General features: G+C 29.7%; 1 protein-coding gene across 28 annotated transcripts; it reads left to right on the forward strand.

The window, feature by feature from the left end:
- The first annotated feature begins 9,589 nt into the window (after positions 1 to 9,589).
- On the forward strand, positions 9,590 to 14,278 carry LOC123889462. Of its 28 annotated transcripts, XR_006802583.1 has the most exons (11): positions 9,610 to 10,424; positions 10,514 to 10,566; positions 10,995 to 11,046; positions 11,416 to 11,560; positions 11,860 to 11,934; positions 12,356 to 12,435; positions 12,523 to 12,650; positions 12,727 to 12,843; positions 13,053 to 13,121; positions 13,399 to 13,723; positions 13,809 to 14,278. XR_006802583.1 is itself a non-coding variant. In XM_045938800.1 (2 exons), the coding sequence occupies exons 1-2, from the start codon at positions 13,029 to 13,031 to the stop codon at positions 14,157 to 14,159; spliced, it is 444 nt and encodes a 147-aa protein (XP_045794756.1). In that variant the 5' UTR covers positions 12,852 to 13,028; the 3' UTR covers positions 14,160 to 14,278. The 28 variants fall into 28 exon arrangements, 1 of the variants encoding a protein (XP_045794756.1); XR_006802581.1 differs by having other exon boundaries at positions 9,603 to 10,424; positions 10,995 to 11,560; positions 12,981 to 13,121; XR_006802582.1 differs by having other exon boundaries at positions 9,604 to 10,424; positions 10,995 to 11,560.
- Positions 14,279 to 17,486: the final 3,208 nt, after the last annotated feature.

The following is a 17,486-nucleotide window of genomic DNA, read 5'->3' on the forward strand; positions in this document are numbered from 1 at the left end:
ATTTCTTGATGTGAATTGAAGACTAGAATCTTGCTTGGCGAAAATTTTGGTCCATAAAGTTGTGTCTTTTAGAGCAAGAAAAGTAGGTTGGTGCTTCTATATACATAACATCAGTTTCAATTTTAGAATATGAGACAGAAGAGAGGTGCAAGATGTAGGAAATTCAACAAGAATTTGCTAATACGAGAGAAGAGAGATGTAAAATGTAGGGAATTTAATTAGAATTTGCCGCAAACAATAAAACTAGGGTTTTAGAAAGAAAACAAAAGAATTTTCTTTTTTGATAATTTTAAGGATGGGTAAAGGGTTATTGAATCCATCTTGAGAATATTGAATCATCGAATCTCTTGGCCATGAGTAGAGAGATTCAGGAAAAAAAAAGGTAGAATTAAGATTTAAGGCTAATTTTTGTAATTGCTTTTAGAATTTCTTTGTAATGAAACTCGTTGAATTAGTGAAACGGAAGACTGCTTTCTCTCCCAGACAGCCAGATGTGGGTCCCATAAAAAGAGTCTCCATTATTAATACTCCCCTCGATCCTTTTTATAAGGAACACTTTGAAAAAAAAAAACACACAGACCAAGGAAACACATTGTAAATGGTTATTTTCATTTAATACTCTTAGAAATTTAAATTTATTCCATATATACCCCTATTAAATTACTCTTAATTCAACTAACTTACTTATTTTTAAATTCTCTCTCATAATAAATAAGGGCATAAGTGAAATTAAACATTTAAATCATTTGAAAATTGGTCAAAGTTTCTTAAAAAAAAGACCAAATTTTTTCCCAAAGTATTCTTTATAAAAAGGACTGGAGGAGTAATAATTTCATAAAAATAGTCCGAGTGAACAAAGGGTCATCACAATATGTTTGTTGGAGTTGAAGTTCGAATTCAAGATTCCTTATTTATTCATCCTAAAGATAATCAATTTTTATCCATTAAACTATTGTAAAAAAAGTATCATAAAATTATATTAGATTTAATTTCAAAATTTGTTTTGTTTAGTAATACGTTCTTCAAAATAATTTCTTGTTAAGTTGCCTAATTTCTTCAAAATAATTAATACATCGAAAAAATGATAGTAGAGAATACACTTGATATGAATGTTTTGTTTTTTTAAAAAAATATTATAAATAGATCAACCGAACTAAATCGGTTATTTTAGTTTGGTTTTATTTATGAAAAATTCTAAAAATCGAAGCAATGAAGATTTCGTCGATAGAGACACCCTTTTTTAATAAAAATCGGTTCACACCAATTGTATTGCACTCCTAGTCTTAAGCCCCTTAAGCCGGTGCTTAAGGGTTCGATTCATATGGAAAAAATAGTTTGAGAGGGAATAACTCACAATGCGTACCCTACAGATTCGTTGACGAATTATTAATCATCACAACGATAAAAATTTCACATCTATATTATTTACAGTACTCTCAATTAATACTCTCTCCAGTCCTTTTTATAAAAAATAATTCACTTCTTAAATTCATTAAATAGCTTATGTATTTGGTCTATATATAAACTAGATACATTCATTATTCAATGAACCTAAAATATTAATTGATTTTTATAAATAAATAAATAAATAAAAAAGGACTAGATTTATTATATGACATCAAGAAATTATTTAATGTATATCATAACATTATAAAATTATTACATTCATGCACCCAAAAAAATAAAACATTTATTCATTCAATAATTCATTTTGTTGTGTTACTTTTTTGACAAAATTTAATCTTTTACCTTTTTTATGGTCAATAAATTTACCTATTCTTTTACTATTTTTTGACTAAATTTTATTTGTTAAGTTTTTTTTGACTAAATTTATTCTTTTGCTTAAATATATACTATGAAAATTATTTAATGTTTATTATATTATTATACAATTATTACATTCATGTACCAAAAAATATAAAACAATAATACATTCATTCATATATTGTTTTACTTTTTTGACCAAATTTATTCTTTTTCCTATTTTTTTTTGTCAAGAAAGTTATTCTTTTAATTATTCACCAATAAAAAAAAGGTATTCATTTAAAATTTTTTGACTAAATTTATTCTTTTGCTTAAATATATACTATGAAAATTATTTAATGTTTATTATATTATTATACAATTATTACATTCATGTACCAAAAAATATAAAACATGAATACATTCATTCATATATTGTTTTACTTTTTTGACCAAATTTATTCTTTTTCCTATTATTTTTTGGTCAAGAAAGTTATTCTTTTAATTATTCACCAATAAAAAAAAGGTATTCATTTAATTTATTTTTTGACTAAATTTATTCTTTTGCTTAAATTTGTACTATCAAAACAAAGAGACTAATTTTTTAAGTTTACATGTATTTGACTAACTGAGGGTGATTTTGTCTTTTTAAATGCAACCAAATATCCTATAAAAGCTCTTGAACAACAATTTGTTGCAGCATCTTCAATGAATAACCAAAACCCAAAAAAAAATGTCACAATTCAATTTCCCTAATTCCCTTCTCACAAACCCTTACTTCCTCCTCCCTCAAAAATCAAACAAGTTCTCACTCTAAATCACGGACCCTAACCCTTACTTCACTGTAAATAAAGTACACATTCTATTCTTCTTATACCATTGCTAATAGAAACAAAACCATTTGTTCTTGTTAGTTGAGCATCTCCGAAACTCTGCAGAAAATGAAAATGAGGTAAATTATTTTGCACAAGGTAAGGTAATGTCAATTATATTTTAGAGTTTTTAAATAATTGTATATGACTAGATCGGAGCTATGACAAAATTATTTATTATATTGGCATGATCATATAATACAACTCTAGTTGAAGATAGGGGTTTTTATACATCTATATGATTACAATTTTTTAAAATTTCAACTAAGATGATTGTACATTGATCGAGAAATGATGTCACAAAATTATTCTTTCATCCAAAATTATGGTGTAAATGCATGTATTTTATTTTGTTTTTGTTATCTATAACTGATATTTTATATATTTTGGGGACATAAAGAACAAGATTTTGTTGGAGCAATGGAGCATCAGACAATTGACGAGCATCAGATTCAGATCTTGATGAAAAAGATTCATTTGTTAAAAGAAAAACTCCGAATTGATCGAATAGAATCAATTCAAGTAAGTTCAATTCGGTAGCTGATTATTTGAAGTACTCTAACTTTTATGTTATTATGTTTTTTAGAAATTATTTTCAACGTAAATTAAGGAAAATCATGTAGATCTACTAGTAACATTGAAGTGATTAGTGTTAAGTTACATTGTTTTAATAGAATTATTGGTTGAGTTCATCTTTATTCTTTGGCATCCAGTTGAATAATTTCAAATCATAGAACAGTCAATCAAAATTAAACCGTGTTTTAAATTGATTGTTAGGGTTTCATAATGGTGTTTTCTAGTTTTTTGCCTTCTGTTTTTTTTTTTTTGCCTTAGTAGAAATTTTGTGAAAATGATTTTATTATTTCTTGTTTAAATTATTTCTGAGTTCTTTTTGTTTAATTTTGATTTAATCTTCAATATTTTTTCTCATGATGAAATTCGGGTAAACGGGGAGAATCACCAGCTTCAACTTTCCAAGGTCATGACAATAGTGACAAGAATAACTCATTACATGCTGAGGAGGATATTGTTCGAATGTCTTCTTTAAGAATTAATCATCCATTGTGTAAGTTTAAAAGGTTTTTCTGAATGTTCAAGAAAGAATGAAGAAATTACCATTTAAGATATACTTTTTGAAAAAAGTATACATGCTTTTACCAAAGATAGATAAGATACTTCGATACACATTCTGGTCACATTATTGGATTTATATATCTTTAAAATTTGAAGTAAGACACACCCGACCAACTGTGACTAGAAAGTATATCGAAACATCTTATCTATTTTTGTTACAAAAAGTATATTTTGATTGATAATTTCTTCATTCTTTTTTGAATCTTTAGAAAAATCTTTAAATGTATACAACGGTTGGTTAATTCTTAAAGAAAACATTTGAACAATATTATCCTTAGCCTTTCTTGACGCTATTGCCATGACCTTCGAAAGTTGAAGTTGGAGATTCTCTCCATTTATCTTGAGAAAATATTGAGGATTAAATCAAAGTTAAACAATAAGGTTGACCAAAAGAGACCGGAAATAAATTTAAACAAGAAATAATAAAGTCATTCCACAAAAATACTACTAAGGTAAAAAAAAAATTAGGGTGAAAAACTGAAAAACGCCATTATAAAACCCTAACAACCGATTTGAAACACGGCTTAATTTTAATTGATTGTTCTCCGCTTTAAAGTTATTCAACTGAATGCCAAAAAAATAAATATGAACTCGACCAATAATTCAATTAAAACAAGTTAACTTAGCACTAATCACATAAATGTTACTAGTAGATCAACTTGATTTCCCTTAATTTACATCGAGAGTATTTTCTAACAAACATAACAACACAAAAGTTAGAGCTAGTACTTCAAATAATCGACCACGGAATTGAACTTACTTGAATTGATTCTATTCAATTCATTTGGAATTTTTTCTTTTATCAAATGGATTTTTTTTCATCAAGATATGAATCTGATGCTCGTCAATTGTCTGGTGCTCGTCAATTGCGTGATGCTCCTGCATTCTGCCAATTTTGTTGTTTCCGTCCACATAATATATAAAATATATATTAGTGATACATAACAAAAACAAAATAAATATGCATTTACATCATAATTAAAAGAAAGAATAATTTTGTAATATCGCTTCTCGATCTATGTACAATCATCTGAGTTGTATTTTTAAAAAATTGTAATCATATAGATGCATGAGAAATCGGATTGAAAAAAGAATTTAATTTATATACACGGTCAGTGTAAAGTTATTTTAGACATTGATCCAATAATATACCAACACATTATATATGGTGGTGTTTAAAAATATATGATGTGTCACATTCATTAAATAATGTGACAACACATCATTGGAGAATGGAATTAAAAAAAAAAACTTTACACTGACGGTGCATAAACTCTTGAAAAAATTAAAAGAAAAGGAATTAAAGAAAGCAAGAGAAAATAGGAGATGGAATCGGAAACTAACTTATTATTTTGTCGAACTGAACTTCTAAAGCATTAAAATACTTTATGTTTTTTTTTTTTTTTTTTGAATCAAAAATACTTTATGTTTAGTACTACTATTTAATACAATTTTTGGACTGTTTAACTTTATTTTTATTTTATTTTTTTTATAAGCGGATAAACTGTTTAATGTTTATGTCGCATATCTATCATTTAATTTGATGTTCTCAATTTTAATAAAGAAATAACCAATGAACCATTTGCTTGATTGTATACATGCTTATTTTGGTCCAATTTTTCCAAGTATATATTACTACTATTATTCACAGCACTTCCAGAATATTAAGAGCTCTTAGATATGTCATTGCTGCAGGATTTTTTTTGCTAATATTGTTGTATTTCATATCCAAAACCCAAAAAATGAAAAGACTCCTAATTGAACAAGTTTTGATACATTATTTTCAAAAATCAAACTTGACTTTTGAGAACAAGTGTGAGAGTTATTAAAATCAGAAAGAGTCAAGTCTGTTGAATGTTCAAGTTCAGGATGAACCGGTGCAGCGTAGAGATGCACTGATGCAAGCAGCACAGAATGTGTACGGATCCAAAAACTAATTAAACGGGGGGCTGATATTTTTTTTAATAAATATTATATAAAATTTAATTGTAATTTATATATATATGGATCAAATAAGATCGATATAAAACTATTTTACGTTGATTTATTTATCAGAATTGACTTACACTATGATAATGCATACAAATTATAGTATATTAATAATAATTATGTATAAAATAATAATTTTAAAGTATAATGTATACAACATTAGGGGTGGGAGGGAGGGGCCAAAGCCCACCCTTGCCACCCCTTAAATCCGTCCCTGCTTATGCATGAACAAGATATATTGGTTTATGGCACGATGTGAAGAAATCCGAGAGTTCTTTGAGTCGGTGCAAGGAAAGTTTGAGTCGGTGCAAAATTGTCGAAGATGGATCCGAAAGGAACTTGAATCGGTGCATGGCCAATACGCATCGGTGCATGCACGGAAGATTTAAAGAAAATATATTTTGATTATGTTTCTAAATATAGCATATATGTTCACGGTTATATTTTTCTATAAATAGAAAAATAAGAGTGAAAGAGAAAATAAAGATTTGTCACCAACACAAAGGCTAGGGTTTTAGAGAGAAACAAGAGAGGTTGTTTGTTGGTATAATTCTATAGGGTTGGTCAAAAGGTTATTGAATTCACCTTGAAAAACACTATATCAAATTGAGTCTCTTGGCCACGAAAAGAGATTCGGAAAAAAGGTAGAATTAGGTTTGTAAGGACCGTGATTACATGACTTTTGCGCGTGAAAGTCACGGTGCCTTTCGGCAATTTGCATCCCTTTGATCAATCAAGTGAACTAAAGCATGACACGTGTCCCTTTTTAAAGAAAAAAGTTGAAAAATATCTGAGCCTCTTACTCCAAATCAAATATTTCTAACTCGAATTCAGCACTTATAGCATCAAAATTTTCTATTCAGCACTTAAAAGGTACTATATATATATATATATATATATAGAGCGAATTGATAGGAATAAACAGAGCATAATACTACTTGGAATAACATGTTGATGCCTCTTGTGGTGGAAGTGAATAATGACGTCAAAAGATCTAGAAGAACGAGAGGTGGGAATATTCTTTTTTTTTGTGAACTAAGAGCATAATGACGTCAAAGGATCTAGAAGAAATCCTAACTAAGTTGGCACCTCTCGTAGATCCTCATCCTGCGCAAGTGCTCATAATATATATATATATATATATATATATATATATATATATATATATATATATATATAAGGAAAAAAAAACGTACAAGCTGAGGGGGGGGCAAGACCAAACCCAGCTAGAACAAACAAAACAACAAAGCAAAAAATAAGAGGAAAAAACCTAAGAAATGATGTAGTAAATAAAAGAATGTGATAACGCCTTAGAATAATTAATATAGCATTAATCAAGTAATCTTTATTATTTTTTTATAATAAAGCTGATGATTGAGCCCATGGCATCTAGTGTAAAGATTTGATTTTCTTAATTTATTATTTACAATATTATATAATTACAAGTATTCTATTTTTATGAGTATTAAATATATTCCTGAATTATCTACCAAAAAATATATATTCATGAGTTTATTATAATATACTCCCTCTGCTTGTTTCCCAATAGGTCACTTGGTTGATAATTTGTTCTTTAACTTTGAGGTGCTCGGTATGAGACCCGGCACCAAGAGAAAATATTATATTCCCTCTGTGACAAAATATAAGTGAAATTCTTTTTTTTTTTTAATTTCATTACATAATTAATGTATCTAGTCTATATATAATTAATTTATCTAGTCTATATATATTATAGGCTAAGATACATTAATTACGCAATAAAAATTTTGCTTATATTTTATCATAGATAGAAGGAGTTACATTTTTTTTTTCTAGAAATTTCACCCTTAATATGAATAAGTGGGATGTCCTGTGTTCGAACCACGACTCATGCATATATAATGTGATGTCTCTGTCAACCAAGTTAAACTTAGATGAACTACTAAGCATTTTTATATTTGTGAAGAGTATTAACTAATAACCACACACTTTATCTCGTGCAACTTTTTTGTTTTGACAATAACAAATTCAACTCATTTAACTAAAATATGAGTTCTCAATACAATGAGGTCATGACTCAAATAAGTAGTGCCTAGATTAAGAAATGGTCGCCCTAACAATAGTGGCGGAGCTAGAAATATTTTCTTGGGAGGTCCGTATTTGTAAAAAAAATAAAAAATTGATCGAAGATAATATTTGTAATATAAATATATATATATTTTCACCATAATATATCATTCATATTATTAGTTTGTTCATTTTAACTGGAAAAAAAAAATTTGTTCATTTTAATTTTTTTAATTACAAATTGTTAGTATATTATAATGTTATGTTAGTTTTTTTTCAACTATCCCTAGTTTGTTACGGAGCAAATAAACATAATATGCCTATCTATCACTCTCATCTTGTTCACATAAAGGACACTCCAAAAGACATGGAACAAAACTTCATCATGCCACTACTTTCATCGTGCCAAACAAGCTTAATTACCCTCTTGCACTTCATCAAACAAAGGTACAACCATTATAGCTTCGACTTCAGCCTCTGAAAAAATAGAATGAATTTTATGAGAATCATCCCAAGCTTGTTATGTGGCATTAATAAATTATGGATAGAAATGGTATAAGCACCTTCAATTTGTGGTGCTCTTATCCACAAGCCATCCTCCTTTCTCAACCATGGTTCAGACATTAATATTACTTCAATCCCCTGTGCTCCACCTACAACCATTGACGTGATTTTCAAATATTATGTCAAGCATAACTCGGATTATTACCAAGGTGTGAATCAAAAAGTCGAGCGATTGGGAATATACTTTGCTATGTATAATCTTACCGCCAACATATCAGGATTAGTTATAAAATTTCATCCTTGTTTTGCCATATCATATCTGATTTTAAAAAAATTTGGAAATTACGGAAACCCAAACGTTAATTTTGCTCCTCCGACATACACTTATCAAGGCAATACTTCAGCCTATTAGCAAGGACTTTCGAAACCATTTTATATTTTGTGACTTAATTCAAATAGGAAGTATTATTTCAAAAATGCATCCCACTAAATTATGGGAGTTCTACATAAATTTAATTTGCAATTTTCATCCCTTTCAAATCTGGATGCAAATAGAAAGACACTAAACATATCAATTAATTTTATCCATCAATTCTTATATTTGCACACAAAAGGATATTGAAGACCTCCACAAAAATGATGGTTAAGTGGAAAAACATGCAGAATGGTTATTGATGATCAAAAGATAAAAAGATGTCTATAGTACATTATATAAAAAAAATAAAAATAAAAGATGTCTATTATTTTATTTAAGAAACCAAGTCATGACTGAGAACACAAGAAAAATGTTCAATTTTACGAAAGAAGGAAAGACGAAACACGTGAAGCAATTTAATCCGTCTATTTTTCTCTGAAGGTGGAAATAACAACTTTTGTTTTCTTTAAAGTAGTACACATATGTGTTCTTGCAATTCGTTAGTCATTCCATTTGTAATATTTAATATCCTTCGAGAAACAAATATATATTAGAATGTAATTCAAAATTAAAGTGTGTTATATCAACTTCAACTTGTGGGACAAAAATAGATATTTTCTTCTCTCTGCTCGTAGCACGGAATTCGAGACATGCAAAAAATATTTTTTTTCAAAAAAAGCAAAAAATGTATAATTATTATATATTTGTTAGATAATTGTGTTTGAATAACATTTGTATTCAAAATTACATTAAAAAAGCGTCTAATTCCAATGGTAAACAGTAATATCGATAAAAAAAATAACATCTAATTCTTAATTGTAATATCTTAATATAATAAAGGATTAGTGGTTTTGCAAGCCCCATTTTGAAACCCTAAATTCTTGCCCAATCAATCTCCTACATTTGTTTCTTCTGACCAACCACATCTTGCCATGCCATTTAGGGTTTCATTTCATTTTAGGGTTCAATTAGGGTTCAATCCTCTTCATTACATTCATTCAAATAATTCTTTGCCAGATGTCTCATGTGGACCTCTCCTATAACTGCTGGTTTATGCAAACAACAGGTATTGCTGGTTTATGCAAACAACTGGTATTGCTGATTTATGCAAACAATTGGCACAAGTGGTTTATGGAAACAATTGTGGTTTTAAGATTGCTTTCCCAATTTTTGTTCATTTGTGGAGTTTTTTTTCTCTCTCTTCCCCCTCTCTCTCTCGTACGCTCTAGCTCTTTCTCACCTTCCTCTCACACTTTCATCTCTCTTTCTCTCTGCACTCTCCATCTCATCCTTCACCATAACATCCACACAACAACCTCCACCACCATCTATGAAATTGAGGCAATGAAATGATGAAATCGGTAAACAATTTTGAATTTTTATGAAAAAATGTTGAAAATTGATGGATTAGGGTTTGGTTGATTTAGGGATCAAGACCAAGGCAGCGATAGTGCCAACCTTGCATGCAAGAAGCGAAGGAGAAAAGAAGAGCGCTCGCCGTTGTTGAAGGTGAAAGGGAGCGCATGAAATCGAAGAGGAAAAGGGTTTCTACCATTCACGAAGAAGATGAAGATCTGAGGGAAATTGGGAAGAAAGAGTTTGGGAAGAAAAGAAAGGAAGGAAAGGGAAATATGGCCGAGTGAGAAAATATTTGCCGGCGGGAGAGAAGTTCCGGCGAGGAGGAGGAGTTCCGGCCGAGAGAGTTCTTGTGGCGGTTTGTGGTCTCTTTCTCTCTTATCATTCTTCGATTTTCCTTCCTCTATTTCAATTACTTTTTTTTTTTTTTAACTTTGTTTGTTGATTTTTGCAGTAGGGTTGGGCATTAAGGTTGCAATCAAGTCGGTATTTATGATCGCACCGCCGGTAAGAATATAGGTTTCAATTGCATAAATTAAATACTCATAATTGACTTTGTGATTGTGAATTGTGAATATTCTGGATTTTTAATTTGGTATAAGTATTTGGCTTTGATAGATTGTTGTTTCACCTTTCACCTCTCAAAACTAGGGTTATCAAATATAGAATTGAATAAAGCATAGGTTTTTAGTTGCCAATTTTCTGATTGTGGAAAAACCTTAGGTTTTTAGTTGCCAATTTTCTGTTTGTGGAAAAACCTTAGGTTCTCACCATTTCTCTACAAATAATTGAAAACAGTGAAAAGAGTATACATCTGTCAAATATTGAATTGAGACTGGGAAGAATTGTGAGATTAATGCCAAACTGTGTTTTTTTCTCTTAATCTGGAATATACATTCTTTTTTCTGAGAATTTTCTGTTTCTTTCGTGATCAGGCACAATAGTTCCAGTGCTTTTGGTTTGCTGTTCACTTCTATGTGGAAAAAGGTAACAAATCTATTCCTTTATGATATGTTTGATGTGTAGAAAAAGGTTAGAAATTTATTTTCTTCAATTGTTTATGATTCTCATCATATTAAAAGGTAGGAAATTCAAAATTGTTTTGAATTCATAACTAACTTGATGGTTGGTGTCTTTGCAGGTATAACACATTTGTTTTACTCATACTGGACTTATTCCATATTGAGTTTTGTTCCTTATTTTTTATTTTGTTCCTTTTTTAGTTTGTAAATGTTATTGTTTTCCCTTTTTATCCTCTCATTTTGTCCTTTCTTAAGGTAATTTTCAGAGATTGTTTTATACTATAGCAGATTTTTGTTTATACTATTTATTTGTAGAAATTGGTTTATACTATAGCAGGTTTTGAAGACTATAACAGATAAAGTGGGCACTGATGGTTTCTTTCATAATTGAATGGGCAATTATCACATCAATGAATTCACGGGGCTGTGCAACTACACTTTAAGGAATGAAATAGGAGTGACAATTTTGGTTGCTAGAGGTGAACCTATATCATGTTGAATAAATATCATATTGTATAATTTTCCTTATGTTACCTCTTTGGTTCTTATGCAACACTTAGATCACTTAGATGCATGTAGATCTTTTTAATTTTGTTGTCCTTGGTGACATAATTTTTCTGGATATACTCATGATTTGTTTAAACTTTGTTGTATGCATTCAAGAATAGATCAATAGATATAGAATCGGCTATATAGTTAAATGATTGACTCACATTTAATATGTTTGCAACTATTTAATTAGCTAATGTAAGGTAATGTAATTGTGTTGTGGTTGTAGGCTAGCTAACAAATGAAAGAATGGTTGCATTGCTCTGTTGATGCTTGCAAGATGCAGTAAAGAAAAGAATACAAGGTATAAAATTTTGCTTAACCTTAACCTTTATGTTTCAAAATGTTCCTGAATGTGTGATATGAATTTCCTAAGATTGACGATGAGGTGATAATCAATAATGTCATGTTTTTTAAAGTAACATAGTATTTATGGTTTGTGGTCATATTCTAATTGACATTATTAGATACTTTTGATTTAAAAGATCAATCATGATATATTCTAAATGACTTATCTTTTCCTGGTGTTTAGGCTTTTGTGATGAGTGTAGCCATGTGTGTAGCTTTCAAGTTTTCAATAGTTTCAATAGAGATTTTAAAAGAATACTCTTGATTCCTTTTGTCAAAAGTGTTTTCAATGATATGGAATGTTTTCATTTACTTTGATATTTTCCTTTAGCATCAATATGTTGATTCTATTACTAATTAATTTAACTGCAACTTAGTTTATAAAAAATGCTATGAAAGAGTTTGAGAAAAATGGCAAGATAAGTAAGGTCATGGATGCCACCCTTGAAGATTTGGAGTAAGTTTGTTTGTCTAACTTGGTTAGTGCACTTTATTCGATCATTGTTTCCAGTATACTTATGCATTTGGTTCTTTTTCATTGTAGAGGGAATATGATACACTGTACTTTATGGGATGATCATGCTGTGAAAATGCAGCAATTTTCGGATAATCAGGACCCATCACTCGCTGTAATAGTTATCCTTCAGCTGTGCAAACTTAAGAAGTATCTTGGTAAGGGAAATTTGAATAATTTTAATTTTATTGTTATGATCTACTTCAGGTGGATTTGTTTTTCATGCTCGATTAGGTTCCATGGGAGTTTCATGTTGAAGCTGCACAAGAAATTGATCAATCTCAAGGTTCATGTGTGCATAATATACTTAGCCGCGTTCACACTTTCCATATGGAATATGATCCTCATAGTGTAAGCCTTTTTTAATTTCCTTTCCTCTCTATGTCTATATAAAAGATTGGTTTCTGTTTTGTGTTTAGGCAATTTAGTGGCAAATATTAGATTCATGTTTTGTACAAAAAAATCATGGTTTGGACTGATTTTTCCAGCACTGCATGCTATTTTATTGTGCTATCTTTTGATGCTTTTATATTGCAATGGAAACAAATCATCATGTCCAGAGTGTGTACACATCTACATATCCATGGCCAATCAAAAAATTAACATACATCCATGGATGCAGGAAGCAGGTGGGCAAACTTATTGTCATACATAATTTTTGTTTTTCCCAAAATACATGACTTATTTTAATCACTTTGTCTACATTGATTGATTGTGATTAACATTATGAATTTGCTAATGCATTCCAATATATGCATACGAATTTAACATATGAATATATGCATTTGACGCCATGTTTCTGCATTTGTTTATTTTGTATCATGAACTATGATAGATCACATTTCTTCTTTTTTTGGTGTATATGAGCACTTGGTTTATGTCAATTTTTTTTTTGGTTCACTGCAGACATTAGCCAAACTACCTCAATGTTTTGTTCGCGATTTCGGGGACTTAATTGATGCATATTATAAAAAATTCTAATGACATATGTACTTTGATCGAGGGTGGTTGGTTCTTAGAAATATTTATGACATATGGCTTAGTGTTTGGCTTAGCTTTACTTATGTTAATCCTAACTCCCCTTAGGCATTTGTTGACTAGAACTGATAGTGATCCTAAACTTGGCTCATTCACATTGCTCAGATCCTGTAATGGTCATGTACTGCCAAGATCATTTGTTCTTTAGTACCTCAAAAAATTGACGGCTTATGATGTTGAATCTCGATTTTTGGTATTTCCTGTGATATAATTCTTTTCCAATGTTAACATCCTTTATCCAATTTTTCCTTATTGTTACTTGTGTTTTTCTATCATAGGTTTCGCCTTGGTATGGATTTGGTGAATCTGCCTTCACATTTACTTTTTCCGACTTGGTGTTGGTAGATCATATTGGTGCTAGGTATCCATGTAGCATAAATGTTGGCGTTGATGCTCAGGGTGAACTTGCTTGCAAGGTGTTTGGCGGTTGGGCGCATTTATGCAGAGGACATCGCTTGGTCCAGGGTGACAAAGTTCGTTTTGTTCTTAATGAACCTGCCGGTAATTATGTCATGTATGTCTGTGTTTATCCTCAGATAGGGATAGAAACCACCCTTAGTTATCCATTGAATGATGGCTCTTATTTGCCTTTGTATGTCTCCCAACAGTATTTTGTGGCTTACTCTTGACTTGTGTTAGTGTGGTTTGGTCACTTAGCTGTACTTTTTAATGTATTAGTGTCTTTGTTTCAAATATTTGGTACTCAATGAAATGTATCCAATCTTCAGTTAATAACTTATTACAAATATTCCTTTCTTTGTTATTATGCAGTTTGAAGTTTTAAAATTTAGATTCATCATGTTTCAAATCAATTCTTCAAATTGCTATAAATCTGATATTCCAGTTCAATTTACTTTTATTAATGAAATGTATTCAATTTGCATTCAATGTTTTCAAATTTATAGTACTGATATTCCAGTTCAATTTTTTTTTTCTCTTTGAATAAGTTTAAATTTCCATTGTTTTAACATTCTAATGACACGGTTAAAAGGGTTGGAGAATGGATGGTTGCTACCTTGAGATCTTTTGGGATCAAAGTGACAAACAATGTAAACAAAGATGGTTGTAATTTGAGGTTCAACCTCCATGTCTAACCTTTGAAAGAAATGTGTTATTTGATAACATGGAAAGAAGTAAAAATAATCAGAGATTGGAGTATCTAATTTGATAACCACAAACATGAAGTAATCAATGTGTATACATGAGGATGATAGGCATTTATGGTACTATTTTTTAGGGATGGCTATATGATTCATAGCTATCTTTCAATTTACTATCACCAATGATCCAACCTTCTCTTTTACTTATTGCCTCACGTTTTTTCCAAATACTTAATATTTAATCCTCATGTTTTCTTATAATTAATGCTAATTTTTTATATAATTTCTTAATCTCTACACCATATATAAACCTCCATATATCACTAACACATGCTTATGATTTTTAAGATAATCGCTAATACTACGAGTACGAGTTTAATAGAGATGCTTGATGTAATGATATCGCAATTAAATTACTAGATGTGGAATGGACCAATTTGATTAATATCGATATGCTTACGTCTAGCTTATTTTGACCCATAACATCCATGATTGGCAACAACCATGATTGATATATAAATGAAGTTACTACGAACCCGTGCATCGCACGGGCCGGTTACTAGTTAAAATAAAACATCCCTAGTAATAAAGATTGAATTATTAGGTTTTTCCAAACACGCAGATGATAATAAATTTATGGTCAATACTCTACGTACAACTTTTTCAGAAAGATGAGAGAAATGATAAAAAATGTGTAAGCAAAAGATTACATGATATGAAAATTGTTTAAATTGATCTCAATTATAGATTATTTTAACCCTCAAGTTTTACAATTGTGCGATTTTGGCCCCCAAGTTTTCATTGTGCGATTTTAACCCCCTAAGTTTCACAATTGTACGATTTTGGCCCCCCAAGTTTCAACTGTGCGATTTTGGCCCTCCAAATTTATCTCCTTTTGCATTTAATAGCCCCGCGTTGACTTTTTTAACTAAAAATTGCTCATTTGACATTTTAAAATTAAAAATAAAAAATAAATCTAGTTTTAACACAGAAAAAATGTATTAATTTATTTTTTAATAAAAGTTTGAATAATTGCTGTTTTTTTTATAAAAAAAAAACAGTTTTCAAACTTTTAAAAATTAATTAAAAAAATTAGTTCATAAAAAATAATTATTTTAAATTATTTTTCAAATTTAATAAAAAAAATTAAATGATTATTCAACCATTTATTAAAAAAATTAATACATTTTTTAAATTTTGAAACATATTTTAAATTTTAATTTTTTATAAAATTAAATTTTATTATAAAAAAAATTATTTTAAAAATTTTATAAACTGTTTTTTTTTTTAAAAAAAAAAGTAATGATTAAACCTTTTAAAAATTAATACCTTTTAAAAACTTTTTTTTAAAAAAATGCCACAAACAATTTTTAGTCAAAAAGGTCAACGGGGGCTAGCAAATGCAAAAGGGGTAAACTTAGGGGGTCAAAATCGCACAATTGAAAGTTGGGGGTCAAAATCGCACAATTGTGAAACATAGGGGGGTTAAAATTGTTAAGAAGTCTCACATCGGTTGAGAGATGGTCTGACTAAGTGTTTATAAACTATAGGCAATCCTCATCTTACAAGCCGGGTTTGTAAGGATGAATTAGTATCAATACCCATTTCTAATATGGTATCAGAGCCTCTCCACAATCTGTTGGGCCACCTATTATTAGGTTTCCGCTATCGGGTCGCCCATAGTTTATATCCGCGCACCAAGCCCAATAGTGGTGAGCGCGAGGGGGTGTGTTAAGAAGTCTCACATCGGTTGAGAGATGGTCTGACTAAATGTTTATAAACTAGAGGCAATCCTCATCTTACAAGCCGGTTTTGTAAGGATGAATTAGGTCCAAAACTCAATTCTCTGAAAATTTGCACAATTAATATCTGAGGAGCTAAAATCGCACAATTATAAAATGTGGGAGCCAAATCTGCAAATTAAGCTTTATTTTTTCGTTCACATGTGATGTGAATGATACTTTTGTTTACAAACATAATTTAAAATTGGGCCTTCAACCGTCTTATAATATAATAATAATAATAATAATAATAATAATAATAATAATAATAATAATAATAATAATAATAATAATAATAATAAGTTTATGTCATATTGACCCCAATACCATATTATACTAGGGTACAACTTGCCTTCTTTTAGTAATTATTTCTTTCTCATTTTTTTTTTACATGATTTGTGCATACACATCATCCTACTTGTATTTTATACGGTGTCCAGAAATAGTACATTTTTATGAAAATATGTAAAATCGATCGTGATTTTGGCTAATTGATTGTTGAATTTTTGCCTTAGAATGAATAGAAAAAAATGGATTGATATTGATCCGATCCAATTCATTATCCGCGATCAACTCTAAACTAGATGGGTCATTTCTTTTTCGCATATATGAAGTATTCGATTTCACTAAGTCAATTCTTAGAAAATAGTCAACCAAACCATTTGTACATACTTCAACAAAGGAAGCGGGGGCCTCTTCAATATATTAAAAATTAAAATATTTATCTTCTTACATAAATAAGTTTTAAAATCATTAAAGGCGAAAAAGTAGAGTGTTCAAGATTTGAACCCCGACTCCTGTACATACAGTGCAATGTCCCTGCAAACTAAACTAAGTTCACGAGGACATAAGACTCTTATTATTTATTTTTTAGGCTTAAATGCAGCTTTGGTCCTCCTATTTTCAATTTTTTGAAGAGTCAAAACTTCAAAAAATTGAAAATAGGGGGATCAAAATTGCATTTAAGCCTATTTTTTATTTACAATGAAGCTGAGGCTCGAACTTAGGACATCATCATGCATATTACTCAAACTCTTAACCACTAGACCAAATCCAGTGGTTTTAAGAGCGATTT

The sequence above is a fragment of the Trifolium pratense genome, linkage group LG6 (genome assembly GCF_020283565.1).
Source record: "Trifolium pratense cultivar HEN17-A07 linkage group LG6, ARS_RC_1.1, whole genome shotgun sequence".
NCBI lineage: Eukaryota > Viridiplantae > Streptophyta > Magnoliopsida > Fabales > Fabaceae > Trifolium > Trifolium pratense.

Coding starts and splice junctions, on each gene's coding strand:
- LOC123889462 (XM_045938800.1), top strand. CDS start 13,029: ATGGAAACAAATCATCATGTCCAGAGTGTGTACACATCTACATATCCA. Junction 13,122..13,808: donor TCCATGGATGCAGGAAGCAG/GTGGGCAAACTT, acceptor TTTCTATCATAG/GTTTCGCCTTGGTATGGATT.